Source organism: Pantherophis guttatus, chromosome 11 (genome assembly GCF_059756535.1).
Source record: "Pantherophis guttatus breed Tessera chromosome 11, ASM5975653v1, whole genome shotgun sequence".
NCBI classification, from domain to species: domain Eukaryota; kingdom Metazoa; phylum Chordata; class Lepidosauria; order Squamata; family Colubridae; genus Pantherophis; species Pantherophis guttatus.
The window spans coordinates 4,266,907-4,280,463 of NC_142073.1; the positions used below are offsets into that span (position 1 = coordinate 4,266,907).

A 13,557-nucleotide genomic window follows, 5' to 3' on the forward strand; every position below is an offset into this window, starting at 1 on the left:
AATTGCAGGCAGCTGGTGTTATTTAACAGTGCTTTAGTCTGCTGCGCTACCAGGGCTCCTATTTATTTTCCCGTAGATCAGAAGGTAGACCAAGCACGTCTGTCAAGCCAACGCCGACTTCTTAACCCCTCTTTAGGTCGACACGTCGGGTGGGAATCATCTTCCCAGTTAACAAGACCCTTTCCTAATATTAAATTCGCCACTCTTCGGTCCGCTGATAAAGCCCCGAACTTCCAGTCTCACCCCTCCACCGCACGTCCGATTTTTTTTAAAAAAACAATCTCACACATGCGAGCCTTTTAAAAACGATTCTGCTTGGCGATCCAAAACTCCACGCCGTCTGATTTTATAGCGCGCTACGATGGAAAGGACGTTTCTTACTCGGGCCCCCTTGCCTTCGAGCATTCAAGTTTCCAGCCCCTTAAAGAGTCCGCCTCGCTTTGTGACAATGGCGCTCGGTATTTCAGCCGGATAAAACTTAACCACCCTGGTGGTTATGCGTAAAAAAAATAAAAAAATAAAAATAAAAATCAACCACCTTTCTGAAGATTGCTTTTTGGGAAACCGAGGCGCTCAAAAGCATTTCAGCAGGAAAACGAAACTCTACAGAAAACCTTCCTTCTACGTCGCAGTTCCGAATTTTGTTAAGATTTCGGGCGCTTTCAGATCAGAGGAGAAAACGCACCCGGCAGGATGAGGTGTCCCTGTGTGTCTACCTACTACAAAACCCATCCCCGAAAGATCAATCATCGCCAGAAAGCACTTCAGACGCCGTTAAGGTGTAGGTACCGTGCTCATTAAGTTTCAACTGGGCGAGGAAGTCCATAAGAGGAGGAGATAATAAATAAAGGAAGACGGGGACACCAAATCCTTTGCAACAATTCTAGTTAAGCTTTTAAGTAGACAAAGCAGTAGAGGTGAAAAACAAACAGAACGGAAGTGGGTTTATTTCCATAGGAAGATGCACTTTAAGAGACAGTTTGGTCTAGTTAGTAGTTAAGGCCGCCGGGCTAGAAAGCGGGAGAGTTTTGGGTTCAAGTCCCGCTTTAGCCATGAAAGCCAGCGGGGGGGGGGGTGATTTGGGGCCAGTCACTCTCTCTCAGCCCAACTTTATCCCACAAGGGTGGTTGTTGCAGGGGAAAATAGGAGGAGGGAGGTGTGTTGGATACAGGCAACCCTTGAACTGTTTGCAATAATAATAATAATAATAATAATAATAATAATAATAATAATAATAATAATAATAATAATAATAATAATAATAATAATAATAATAATAATAATAATAATAATAATAATGCAGGCGTGATACAAATGAAAGCCAGCATTAAACTCAGACGGCTAACGAGAGCCATTTAATCTAGAGCAGGGGTCTGCGACCTTAAACCCTCAAAGAGCCATTTGGACCCGTTTCCCACAGAAAAGAAAACCCCGGGAGCCACAAAACCCTTCCCGTGCCTGACTATTTCTTGAGCGGCTACAAAACTAGCATATGTAGTTGAATTAAACTTTTTATTCTGAAACTTTACTTTTCTTGGATTTATCCATAGTTGGCCTACCGGGGGTTGAAAAGCTCAATAAATTGCGTGCTGACTGGTGTTGCACATTGGCAGTTGTGACGGCATATATTGAGTGAGGGAGCCGCAGCAGAGGGGTGAAAGAGCCACATGCGGCTCCAGAGCCACAGGTTGCTGACCCCTGCTCTAGAGCTTATTCTATGGACAAGCTTCCTCGGCTTTCCTTGGTACCATTCCCTTCCCGAGTAGTATCCCGAGTTTGGAAAGAAAGGGTACCCACGTACACCCGTTCCCTTAGCCCCAGTCGCTATCCTAACTAGGACAAGCAACCGCGAAGTTAAGCGTGCTTTCTTTTGCCACATCCTTCGCATTCAAACGCCTAACGATACCACTGTTTTTTTTTTGTTGTTGTTGTTGAAAATCTTGACTTCGAGTTTTAAAGGTGTCCGTCTGAATTGCAACTGGACGCGGGTCATCTCCTCTCGTCCCCTCGGAGAAACGCAACGTTTCCCTCCCTTAAAGGAAGGAAAGCAAATCCATGCGATTCGCTTGGGACCAAACCGAATTCTCAAGGTCTGTATGTTTTCTTTGGCTACTGGCTCACACCCTCTCCCTCTTTCCCCCTCCCCTCCCCCCTCCCCCGCGTCTTTTCTCACACTTCAGACAACCGATCTGGCCATTGCTTTGCGGGTCATTCTTTCTATATATACATTTTTAATAAACAGATCAGAATAGTCTCGGGTAACTCCGGTCCTCTGTGCCTCCAACAAGCCAAACATTTCTTTAAAGTCGGTTTGCAGGCTGAAAGAAGCAATAGCGCTTAGACTTATACACCGCTTTATGGTGCTTTTACACCCGCTGTCTAAGCGGTTTCCAGAGTTAGCACATTGCCCAACCCCCACCCCCAACCATCTGGGTCCTCGTTTTAACGAAGGATGGCTGGAAGGTTGAGTCAACCTCGAGCAGGTCAGGATCGAACTGCTGGCAGTGGGCAGAAATAGTTAGCTCTGCAATGGCCATGCTGGTTTCCACGATGCTTTAACTCGGGGTTCACTGAATCCTGGTTGAGTCGAGGAGGAGGAGGAGGAGGAGGAGGAGGAGGAGGAGGAGGAGGAGGAGGAGGAGGAGGAGGAGGAGGAGGGCCCGAAAGTATCCTTCAGCGCTTCGGCCTCACGACGCTTCAGGTTGAGTTGGGAGGATTACAAGTCGTTGCGTCGTGGGAACCCGACTCGGCATTGTGCTTGTGAAAAATGGCTTCACAGCCATCCTGAGAGTTAGGGAAAGAGCGCGGGTGGGTTGTAAGGGACACTTAACAGTTGAATAGCTGAAGGCTCAGCTAATTAACAGCTCATTAGGCGAGTCGAGGGGACCGTGTGAAGCAACCGCGGAGCATGCAAACGCCAAGTCAACACGCGGAACATCTCAAAGTGCCAGCTACCTCCGTGGTCCCCAGATACACCCCAGAGCAACGAAAGGGGCGGCTGAAGTTGCTAGAAACCAACATCCGCCCAAGTAACCCTCCTTTGCACAGCAGCTGCGTTGCTTCCCGCGTCACTTTTCCCGGGGTGCGGAAATCCACTGCGGATCCTAAAGCAGAGAGACGGAGACGAAGGACTGAAGGCGCAAATCAGACCGGCGATCCTATCCTCCTCTATTCCAAAGGAACGGGAATTGTTTTACACGCGCACGCTTACACCCCCACACCCACACCCCCCACACACGGAATCGTGGTAACTTAACCTAGGAATATTTTAGAGCGAACCGCGCAATGTTGGGACTATTTTGCAGACCGAGGGTGTGGAATCCAAGACAAATTTTAGACTCAGCCGCCAGGCGTTCAACCCAGTTTACTCCAGTAAAGCGGGGTCTCTCTGCACAGATCTAGTTCTTAAGACTGGATCCCAGTAGAATTAACCTATGCTGGGATCCGCCTCTACTGGGATCTATTTGCAGGGACCACGGTTGCTCTTCCTTCTGTTTCTTTGGGGTCCCAGCCGGCCCCCTTAAGGTCGCCTCATCTTCTGGAAGGAGGATGCTTTCTTTCTTTCTTTCTTTCTTTCTTTCTTTCTTTCTTTCTTTCTTTCTTTCTTTCTTTCTTTCTTTTTCTTTCTTACTTTCTCTCTCTCTTTCCCTCTTTCTTTCTTTCTCTTTCTCTCTTTATTGGTTTTATTCTCTTTATTCTATTAGTTTTCCATCAGTTTCCCTCCCCTCCTTTCAATCCAAAAATAAAATAAAAAGGCTGCCAATTAATCTATCTTTCTCTCTCCCCCCTCCTCTCTCTCTCTCTCTTTGCCTCTTTCCCTCTTTCTCTCTTTCTCTCTTTCCCCCTCCCCCCTCTTTCTCTCTTTTCCACTTTCTTTCTTGTTTCCAGGAAAAGAGTGACTGATTTTCACCCTTCCTCCTAAACTACGAAGGAGCAGGAGTTTGTGGTCTCCAGGGAACGTTTTCTATTTAAATGGCCTGCGGGGGAGGCGGAGAGGGAGGGAGGCAAACCAACAAGTAGAGGGGTCAAACCAGGCCATAAAACAACTCGGACTTCATTTTTGGCCGGTTCTAAATTAAATATTAAATATTGTTAAAGACAGTCTTCCAGGCCTGCGCTTCCTCTTTTCCTCCTTTCGATGAAATAAATAGACAAAGCGTGGGAGAAGGAAGGCCTGGGGATTGCCCTCAAGTGGGTTTTGGGGAGGGGGCGCACGAAAACTTGAGGTTCCGAGCTGTGTGCCCCTCGCAAAAAAATAAAATAAAATAAAATAAATCGAAGAGCCGAAAGGAAATTGGGGGCCTCAGATGATCTTGCACGGGGTGCGTGTACGTGTGCGTGAGAGAGGCTAAATCAAGAACCCAAGGGGTTAATCTTTCCTCCGTTCAAAACGATTAAATAAATCGGAGATTTATCTTTCCCATCTCCTCTCCTTTCCAGTCTCAACCTGCCCTTGGAGAGAACTGAATGGCAAAGGCGCTTCTTTTCAGTTTCATTAATTCGGGGGGCGCGTGGGGGGGGGCGGCGGAGGTTCGGTGGTGGAACCTGGGGTCTGTCTCCTTTTGCACCAGTCGGAAGGGCTCCGTTTGAAATTCGGCACAAGTGTGACACCTACCTGTGAATTTGGGAAGCGGTCCAAGGCGACCCCTGCTCACCCTCCATTTGCCCGCACTCATCTGCGCCACCCCCCCCTCCCAGAAGTCCTCGTCCGCGCCTTTGGCAGGATGGAACCAAGGGGGGGGGGGCGAAATCATTTCAGCCTCCCTGACTTTGCAAACTTTAGCCGGGCCCAGAGACAGAGAGAGAGAGACAGATAGACAGACAGAGAGGGAGAGAGAGAGGAAGAGATGGAGAGAGGAAGAGAGGAAGAGAAAGAGAAGAGAGAGAGAAGAGAGAGAAGGAGAGAGGGGGGAGAGGGGCAGGGTGGGAGAGAGAGAGAGAGAGAGAGACAGATAGGCAGACAGAGAGGGAGAGAGAGAGGAAGAGATGGAGAGAGGAAGAGAAAGAGAAGAGAAAGAGAAGAGAGAGAGAAGAGAGAGAAGGAGAGAGGGGGGAGAGGGAGAGAGAGAGAGGAAGAGATGGAGAGAGGAAGAGAAAGAGAAGAGAAAGAGAAGAGAGAGACAGAGAGAGACAGATAGACAGACAGAGAGGGAGAGAGAGAGAGAGGAAGAGATGGAGAGAGGAAGAGAAAGAGAAGAGAAAGAGAAGAGAGAGAGAAGAGAGAGAAGGAGAGAGGGGGGAGAGGGAGAGAGAGAGGAAGAGATGGAGAGAGGAAGAGAAAGAGAAGAGAAAGAGAAGAGAGAGACAGAGAGAGACAGATAGACAGACAGAGAGGGAGAGAGAGAGGAAGAGATGGAGAGAGGAAGAGAAAGAGAAGAGAAAGAGAAGAGAGAGAGAAGAGAGAGAAGGAGAGAGGGGGGAGAGGGAGAGAGAGAGGAAGAGATGGAGAGAGGAAGAGAAAGAGAAGAGAAAGAGAAGAGAGAGAAAGTGAGAAGGGGGAGAGGGGCAGGGTGGGAGCGAGCGAGAGAGAGAGAAGGCGGCTTCGAGAGAGCTAAGGCAGCGAGCAAGGAAAGGAAGGAAGCGCCAGGCCAGGCGGGCACGGATTCACAGAACCCGGCGGCTCTCCCGGGTATTTTTAGAGCAACAGAACCGCTAAAGGAAAAAAACAAACAAACAAATCGGCTGTAAAATCGAACCTCCTTCGCGAATTTCCCCGGCAAAAAAAGAAAAAAAAGCTTTGCTTAAAAAAACCATGAAGAATTAAATTAAAGACTTTTTTTGGGGAAGAGCGACTCCTAAAGAACCCGCCTAAAGGATCGCGAGGCGTGAAAAAGCCGCGGCTTCTTCCATTTTTAGCCTTCCTTTGGCATTGTTTCTCCCACCACCCGAGACCCCCAACGATCCCCCAAAACCTAGGCAAGCAGGGGCCGGCGTCGCCACCCCCCACCCCCTCCATGCGTCGCGTCCCTTTCCCAAGAACCGATCTCTCACCCCACCCCCACCCCCGCCGCACAATCTATCAAGAAGTGGAAATCTGTGGAGTGAGGCTGGGCCACGCGCGTTCACACGACCAAACGATAGCCCCCCCCCACTCCCCCCCCCCCGCATCCCCGGCCGTTTTCCGAGGATATGGCTTTGGGGCTACAATTTCTAGTTGAAATCAGCAACATTCGAAGAGTTTCTTGGGCTGTGTAAAATCCACCCAGGTGAAATATTTCTCATAACCGTCTGCCCCTTCCCCCCCCAATCCATTCCTAGATCAACTTCCCCCAAATCCGATACTAGAAACACCCCCCACCCCCACCCCCACCCCCACCCCAAAGCCATTTTTTCCGGCCCCTGGCAATAATGATAATTTCTCGCCTTCTCAACCTAAAGGAGGTGGGGGGAAATTCATTAGAATATTTCCTTTGTTCCCCCCTTTTTTTCTTTGTTTGTTGCATTCGAATTGCCACTCCCCTCCCCCCCAAAAAATGATCGGTATTTCTTTCATTTTCAAAATGTGTTTTTTTTTTTCATTTTAATGCATATAAAAATAAATCTATGGTTTGATTTCACGCTGGACTGAGGCCGTCTGTGAGGACACCGAATAGCACAGGTTGACTAGCTTCCGCATGGAAAGTTGTTGATTTCAGATAATAATATTATGCTGCTAATAGCTCAGTAAGCAGATAGACACCCAGACACGCATCCACGCGCACACACGCACCTACATAAACAATTTGGGAGAAGACACAAACGCGCGCGTGTGTAGGTGCATATATCTATATTTAGAGATATCTATGCAGAGAGAACCAAAAAGCGACATTAGGACTGTACAAGTGGTTGGATTTCATAATTTACTTCAAAGATACCGTATAACCAATTTAAATACAAAAAAAAAGCTACATTAAATATACAGAATAAGATTTCATACAAATCGCCTCTGTCTTTTTACCCCCCCCTCCTCCCCTGCGTGCGAGAGAGATTCGCCACAAACCCACCACGTCTTGCAGTTCTGCTTAAGACTTCTAAAAGCTGCAGTTTTCAAATAAATTATAAAGCTGATTTGGGAACCGGCCACTCTCTCTCTCTCCCTCTCTCTCTCTCTCTCTCCCTCTTTCTTTCTTTCTTTCTTTCTTTCTTTCTTTCTTTCTTTCTTTCTTTCTTTCTTTCTTTCTTTTTCTTCCTTTCTTTCTCTCTCTCTCTCACTCCCTGTCTCTTTCTTTCTTTCTTTCTTTCTTTCTTTCTTTCTTTCTTTCTTTCTTTCTTTCTTTCTTTCTTTCTTTCTTTCTCTCTTCCACCCTTCCTCCCCCCTTTTTGGCAGCGGGTGGGAGAGGGAAAAAAAAACCCGATCAAGACGGCCCTGATGGGAAAGAAATGTGGAAAAATCGCTCACGATGAAAAAAGAAAGAAGTAAAAAAAAAAAAAAAAAGCAGAAAATCACTGTAAGAGCGGCGGAGGAAGGTGGGGAGCCCATAACTTTCTCTTCCCCCGAATAAAAGGCGGGCCCAAATCCACAAAGTCCCGTTTTGGAGCTCAGCTTTTAAGTTGGGGATTTTAAATGTGCGACATACCTTTCTTGAGTTCGTAGGGCGCCTCTTTGCTAAAGTCGTAGTGGCTGTGACTTCGGAGCACCTTCGCGTCTTTGGCCAGGCTCTCCGCTCTGTTCAAAAGGGTCTGGTTTAATCCGTTAAAATGGGGGCTGGGGGCGCCAGCCTGGGCCGCGTTGCCGTGAAGGTGTCCGAAGGAAGCGTAGTTCGTGTAGCCGGGGTAAAAAGGGCTGGTGGCGTAATAGAGGGGTCTCGGGAGCACCGAGGCGGCGCCGTTGGGGAAGGGGCAAGGGGCGGCGGAAGGCGAGCGCGCCGTCGGGGATTGCGCCGCCGGCCCGCTTAAACCCGAAGGAGTTTGCGGGGGCGTCTCGCCGCTGCCCCCTTCCTTGGCCTTGTCCGCGGAGGTGGCGATCTCCGCCAGGGACCAGAGCTTGGGCTTGGAAAGAGCCCCCGGGCCGGCCGCCTGCGGAGGCGCTTGGGGCGTGTGGATGACCGACGTGCCGTGGCTGGAAGGCAGGCTGGGGTGCAGGTCCGTCGAAGGGGGTCTGTATTGGGAGGGAGGGGGCGGCGGCGCCGGGGGGTCCTCGCCGCCGGCCCCGGGATGCAAGAGCTGCTGCTGCTGGTGGTGGTGATGGTGCTGGTGAGCTTGGAGTAGCAGGCGGCCGGCGGATCCGCAGTGCACCAAAGGCGGCGAGGCGCGGACGGCGGCTTCTTTCCGAAGCGTCTGCTCGGGGCTTTCCTTACAATCCGAGTCGCTGGAGGCGCCGTCGGTTTCTTTGCCCCCTCCGACGCCTTTGGGGTCTGCGGGGCCTGCGGAGAAAAGCCGGAGAAGGCCCCGGGGGGGGGGCACTGTCAGACTTCTGTGGGCTCAGCGCTGGCCTCGACATCACCGGGAACCTGACACCCCAAATCATTTTCTCTGTCTGTGCTTCCCCACCCAGCAGATGGGCCGAGTTGACTAAGCCGTCTAACCCCCGAGGAAAAAGAGCATTTCTTTCTTTCTATTTTTCTCTTTCTTTCTTTCTTTCTCTTTCTTTCTTTCTTTCTTTCTCTTTCTTTCTTTCTTTCTTTCTTTCTTTCTCTTTCTTTCTTTCTTTCTTTCGTTCTTTCTTTCCTTCCTTCCTTCCTTCCTTTTGCTCTTTCTTTCACCTTCTTTCTTTTTTCTTTCTCTTTCTCTTTCTTTCTCTTTCTTTCTCTTTCTTTCTTTCTCTCTCTCTCTCTCCTTCTCCACAACCCCAAGTTTCCCCATGTGTGAATGAGGTCCGTAAGACATTCACCGACCTGCTTCAAGCTAATCGTGAGAATACAGACAGTCGGGCTTTCTCTCTCTCCCCCCACCCCCAACCCCCGCCGGCCTCTTTCTGCTGAGCACCGTTCCCGGACAGGCCCCTTCCTTTTTCTTACACCTTCAAAGCTGCTGGAGGCCTAGCACTTCTCCCCCTCCCCACCCCTTCCCCCAGAGGACCCCGTCCTGAAAGTGGGGACACCGACCACCCCACGCCTCTTCTCCAGCCACCCTTCTCCCCATCTAAGAGCCTTTTCAAGGCCTCCAAGAAGCCCCACAACTAAGCCAGCTGCGCTCGGGGCAGGACAGGAGGAGGGGGCGGCGGCTCTTACCGAGCTGACCCGTCTCGGGGTCGCCCTTCTCCTCGAGTTTGGCCGGTTCCTCGTCGTCGTTCTTCTCCAGGTCGATGTTCTCTTCTTCTTCCTCGTCCTCGCTGCGGTTCCGCGGCGTCCAGGTCATCTTGTTCTCCTTCTTGAGGCGTCGCCGGGCGTTGGCGAACCAGGTGGAGACCTGAGTGAGGGTCATCTTGGTGATGATGGCCAGCATGATCTTCTCGCCCTTGGTCGGGTAGGGGTTCTTGCGGTGCTCGTTCAGCCAGGCCTTCAGCGTGGCCGTGGCGTCCCGCGTGGCGTTCTTGCGGTAAGCCGGGTCCCCGTAAGGGTAGGAGCCCAGGGGGGCGGCGTAAGGATGGTACCCCAAGGAACCCGCCATGCCGGGCGTGTGGTCGTAGGGCGAGCCCTGCAGAGAGAGACGAGAAGGAGAAGGGGAGGAGAGGAGAGGCGAAGCAGGCCCGAGTGAGAAGGAGGCCCGCGGGGAAAAAAAAAAAGTCCACGCCGGCTGGAAACGCCACCGCTGTGGATGGTACAATATTTACAACGAAGAGAGCTTTTCTCCTGCCCCTCCCTAACCCCCCACCCGCCACTCACATAATAATAACTCTCATAACGACCCCCACCTTAAATAATAACGAATAAACCGGACTATACATCACGCGGGTCCGGCCGAACGTCTGAACGCGGGCAGAAAAACATACCGGCCGCCACTCCAGCGTTTTTTCCACCGCTACTTTTCCTACAGCCCCCTCCCCACCCCCGCTCCCCCACCCCGGCTTGCCTCTACGCCGGATTATCCGCCTGTAAACAGCAACAAATTATACACCCCGCCTCCTCTGCCCCCTTTAATTAAAGGCAACCTTTTTGCCCAAACTCTTCCCCGTCCCGGTTTTATTTTCATTTTTTTTTAAACCTTCCCCCCCTTCCCCAATGGAGAGCTCGTAGGAGGAAAGGGGAGAGAGAGAGAGAGAGAAAAAGGAACAGAAAACCAACCCTAGAAGAAACGGGACGAGGAAAGAGGCCGTCTCGGCTCCATCTGGTTTGAAACCGGATTCAAATAGGAGTTGAGTCTCGGGGTATTTTCTCCCCCCGCACCCCCCCCCCTCCCCAGCGAGGCCTAAGGCGGTTGCCTTAAAAATGGATCGGGGTTGTTTTGCTGGAGCCCTGGGAAGGCAGGCAGCGCCCGAGGCGTATCCGCAGGGCGAAAAAGAAACGCGGGGTGATTTGGCTTTATTTCTCTGGGTTTCTCCCCTAAAGATTTCCGGGTAGGGTTCGTTTAGGGACCGTAATCCGGTGCAGCAGCTCCCTTGGGAAATCTCTTCTTTTTAAACCGATCTTCCCGAGGACGGCGGCGGTGGGTTTCTTTAAGCGACTGGGTCCTTGGATTCAACCAGCCGCGGCGGAAAAAGAGCAAGGGGCGAAATCTGACCGGTTTCACTCTCTCGGCCCCCCCCATCCCCCCTCTCCCCCGTCCCCTTCTTCGGCAGCCAAACTTGATGGGCGTCTAAACTGATTGACCTGACTTGAATTCAAAGGAGGTCAGGGGGGGATGGGGGCGGGTGGTGGGAGCACAGTGTTCCTGGACATGGACAAAAATAAAGTGATGGCATGGGGAATCTCTGAAAAGCTAACCAGGCGGCGTTCTCAATTCTTTCTTTCTTTCTTTCTTTCTTTCTTTCTTTCTTTCTTTCTTTCTTTCTTTCTTTCTTTCTTTCTTTCTTTCTTTCTTTCTTCTTTCTTTCTCTTTCTTTCTTCTCTTTCTTCTCTTTCTCTCTGTCTCTCTTTTCTCTCTATCTCTCCTTTTTCTCTTTCTCTTTCTTTCTCTTTCTCTTTTCTTTCTCTTTCTCTCTCTTTCTCTCCTCTCTGTTTCTCTCCTCTCTCTTTTTTCACCCCCCTTTCTCTGTCTCTCTCTTTCTCTCTTTCTCTCTCTTTCTTTTCTTTCTCTCCTTCTCTCTTTGCCGTCTCCGAATTGCCCCAAATGAACCCCTCTTCGTCTCCCCTTCACTATTTAGATCTCAATCCGAAAGAGCAGGACGCTGGGTTTCTCATACCCGGAAAACCCGTTTCGCCTACGAGTTCCCCTCGTACACTTTACTGAATCCCGAGTAAACAGGCTGCTGCAGCCCAGAACTGCTTGGGCTTTTGCCGGAGGGGGTAGCAGGCAGCAATTCTCCCTTAGGATCTCCCGTAAGGGCAGAGTTGCCCCGATTGCAGCCGAAGCAGGATCGGACGCAACCTGTCTTCGGGTAAGAGAAGCCGGTGGGCCCGAGACTTCTTAAGGAAGGGCCCCGGAGCCTCCAGGCGGCCGACTAGCTTTCCCTCTGCTCTTGGCTTCCTTTCTCCCTTTCCCGGCGCGTTCCCTTCAGCCAGAGCCGCTTTTGCAAGCCCGTGACCAAAGCCCCAGCTCTCCGCGTCTTCCCCGCCTCCCCTCTGCTCCTGACCTCGGGGTCTCTCCTCGCCCAAGCCCCCTGCCCACTCCTGCCTTCTTCCAGCCAGCACCAAGGAAGGAAGGAAGGAAGGAAGGAAGGAAGGAAGGAAGGAAGGAAGGAAGGAAGGAAGGAAGGAAGGAAGGAAGGTCGGGGGAGCGGTGCTTACCACGTAGGAAGAGAAGGCAGCCGCCGCCGCTGCCGCCGCCGGGTCTGCGCCGTACTGGAGGTGCGAGTTGTAGCCGGGCGAAGGAGCGCTGAAGGCGGTGGAGCCGGCGTAGGGGGAAAAAGCCGAGCCGGACGACGACCTGCCCAGTTCATCCGTCCGCGGACCGGAGATCACGCTGGTGCTGTAGGCAGGGCAGGAATAGAGGGCCAAGGACGCGGACGGCTGGTACAAGTAACCCTGAGGATACGACATGGCCGGAAGCTGCTGGCAGAGCTCCGCCAGCCAGCCCCAGCCAGCCGCGCAAGCAGCTGCTGCAGCCGCCGCCTCCGCCAAGCGCAGCGCCGGTCCGGGCTTCGGGCTTTGGCGTTCCGGATCCTGGCTCTCCCTCTCTCTTTCTCTCTCTCCGGAGCGCCTTGTCGGAGCTTTGCCGCGGCGGGCGGCTCTGCCAACGACGGGCGGAGAGCCCCTCTTCGCCGCCTCCCCTCCGCAGCAGCTCTGGCTGGAGTCTCCGGCGCACGGCACCTTTCGGGGGGGCCCCCTTCTTCTTCTTCCTCCTCCTCCTCCTCTTCCTCCTCCTCCTCTTCCTCTTTGCAGGCGTCTTCTTCTCGGTTCCCGCTCCCCCGCCCTCCCTCTCTTCCTCCGCTGGGCAAGGAAAGGGCGCTTTTCTCCGCTTGGGCTCCCGGATCGCTCGTTCTCTCTCGCCTGCCTTCTTGACCGCCCGCCCGCTCGCTCGCCCGTCGCCCCCCTTTCCCTGTGCGCGCTCCGCCAAAGGTCCTGCCAAGAAGCGAAGTTGGGAATTGAGGATTCTGACGCCTCCGACGCAACGCGCCCAAGCTCCGCCTACCGCGGGGGGGGGATATTGGCGGAGCGAGAGACTCGGTGGGGGGGGGGCGTGGAGGAAAGAAGGAGGGAGAGGCGGGGAGTGGACGGGTTGGGGGGGCGGAAGAAGGGAGAGAGAAGTAAAAGTAAAAGAAATCCGAAGGGGTTGGTTGGAGCTGGGCTGGCCAAACCCAAACCCAAGCAGCTAAATGCCCCCCCTCTCTCTTTCCCTCCCTCTCTCCTTTCCCCCCCTCTCTCTCTCCCCCTCTCCCTCCCTCCCTCTTTCCCTCCCCCCCTCTCTCTCCCCTTCCTCTCTCTCTCCCGCCCCCCTCTTCTCTTGCCGGCTCAATTGCGCCGGCCTCTGGCAATCAACAGCCAAGCTGTTTAGCAAAGATCACCTCCAACTTTCTTCATTTGCTAAATACACCATCAGCGCAATTTCTCTTTTGATTTATGGCACCGAGCGTGCCGGCTGGGTCCTCGCTCGTTCGTTCTCCCGCTGGCGGGCCTGCACTGGAATGTGAATGCGTTCGCTTGATGAAATAGGCTAGAAAAGGAAGGAAGGAAGGAAGGAAAGGAAGGAAGAAAGGAAAGGAAGGAAGGAAGGGAAAGGAAGGAAGAAAGAAAGAAAGAAAGAAAGAAAGAAAGAAAGAAAGAAAGAAAGAAAGAAAGAAAGAGGAAGGAAGGAAGGAAGGAAGGAAGGAAGGAAGGAAGGAAGGAAGGAAGGAAGGGAAGGGAAGGGAAGGGAAGGGAAGGAAGGAAGGAAAAGAAGGAAGGAAGGAAGGGAAAGGAAGGAAGGAAGGAAGGAAGAAAGAAAGAAAGAAAGAAAGAAAGAAAGGAAGGAAGGAAGGAAGGAAGGAAGGAAGGAAGGGAAGGGAAGGAAGGAAGGAAGGAAGGAAAGGAAGGAAGGAAGGAAGGAAGGAAGAAAGAAAGAAAGAAAGAAAGAAAGAAAGAAAGAAAGAAAGGAAGGGAAGGAAGGAAGGGAAGGGAAGGG

At 52.0% G+C, this 13,557-nt stretch overlaps 1 protein-coding gene across 2 annotated transcripts; it reads right to left on the reverse strand.

Annotated features, from left to right (window-relative positions):
- Positions 1 to 6,822: 6,822 nt before the first annotated feature.
- On the reverse strand, positions 6,823 to 12,586 carry IRX5 (iroquois homeobox 5). 2 transcript variants are annotated; one of them, XM_034426517.3, is made up of 3 exons: positions 11,745 to 12,586; positions 9,150 to 9,555; positions 6,823 to 8,342 (listed from the first exon to the last, which is right to left on the reverse strand). In XM_034426517.3, the coding sequence occupies exons 1-3, from the start codon at positions 11,994 to 11,996 to the stop codon at positions 7,540 to 7,542; spliced, it is 1,461 nt and encodes a 486-aa protein (XP_034282408.2). In that variant the 5' UTR covers positions 11,997 to 12,586; the 3' UTR covers positions 6,823 to 7,539. The 2 variants fall into 2 exon arrangements, with proteins under 2 accessions (XP_034282408.2, XP_087733249.1); XM_087877123.1 differs by lacking the exon at positions 11,745 to 12,586 and adding an exon at positions 10,143 to 10,609.
- Between the last annotated feature and the right edge of the window lie 971 nt (positions 12,587 to 13,557).

What these genes read in the sequence shown, in the direction of transcription:
- IRX5 (XM_034426517.3), bottom strand. Translation starts at nt 11,996, where the DNA reads ATGTCGTATCCTCAGGGTTACTTGTACCAGCCGTCCGCGTCCTTGGCC. An exon ending in CTGCCTTCTCTTCCTACGTG is followed by an intron (nt 9,556 to 11,744) that starts GTAAGCACCGCT and finishes CTCTCTCTGCAG; the next exon opens with GGCTCGCCCTACGACCACAC. An exon ending in CCCCGAGACGGGTCAGCTCG is followed by an intron (nt 8,343 to 9,149) that starts GTAAGAGCCGCC and finishes TTTTCTCCGCAG; the next exon opens with GCCCCGCAGACCCCAAAGGC.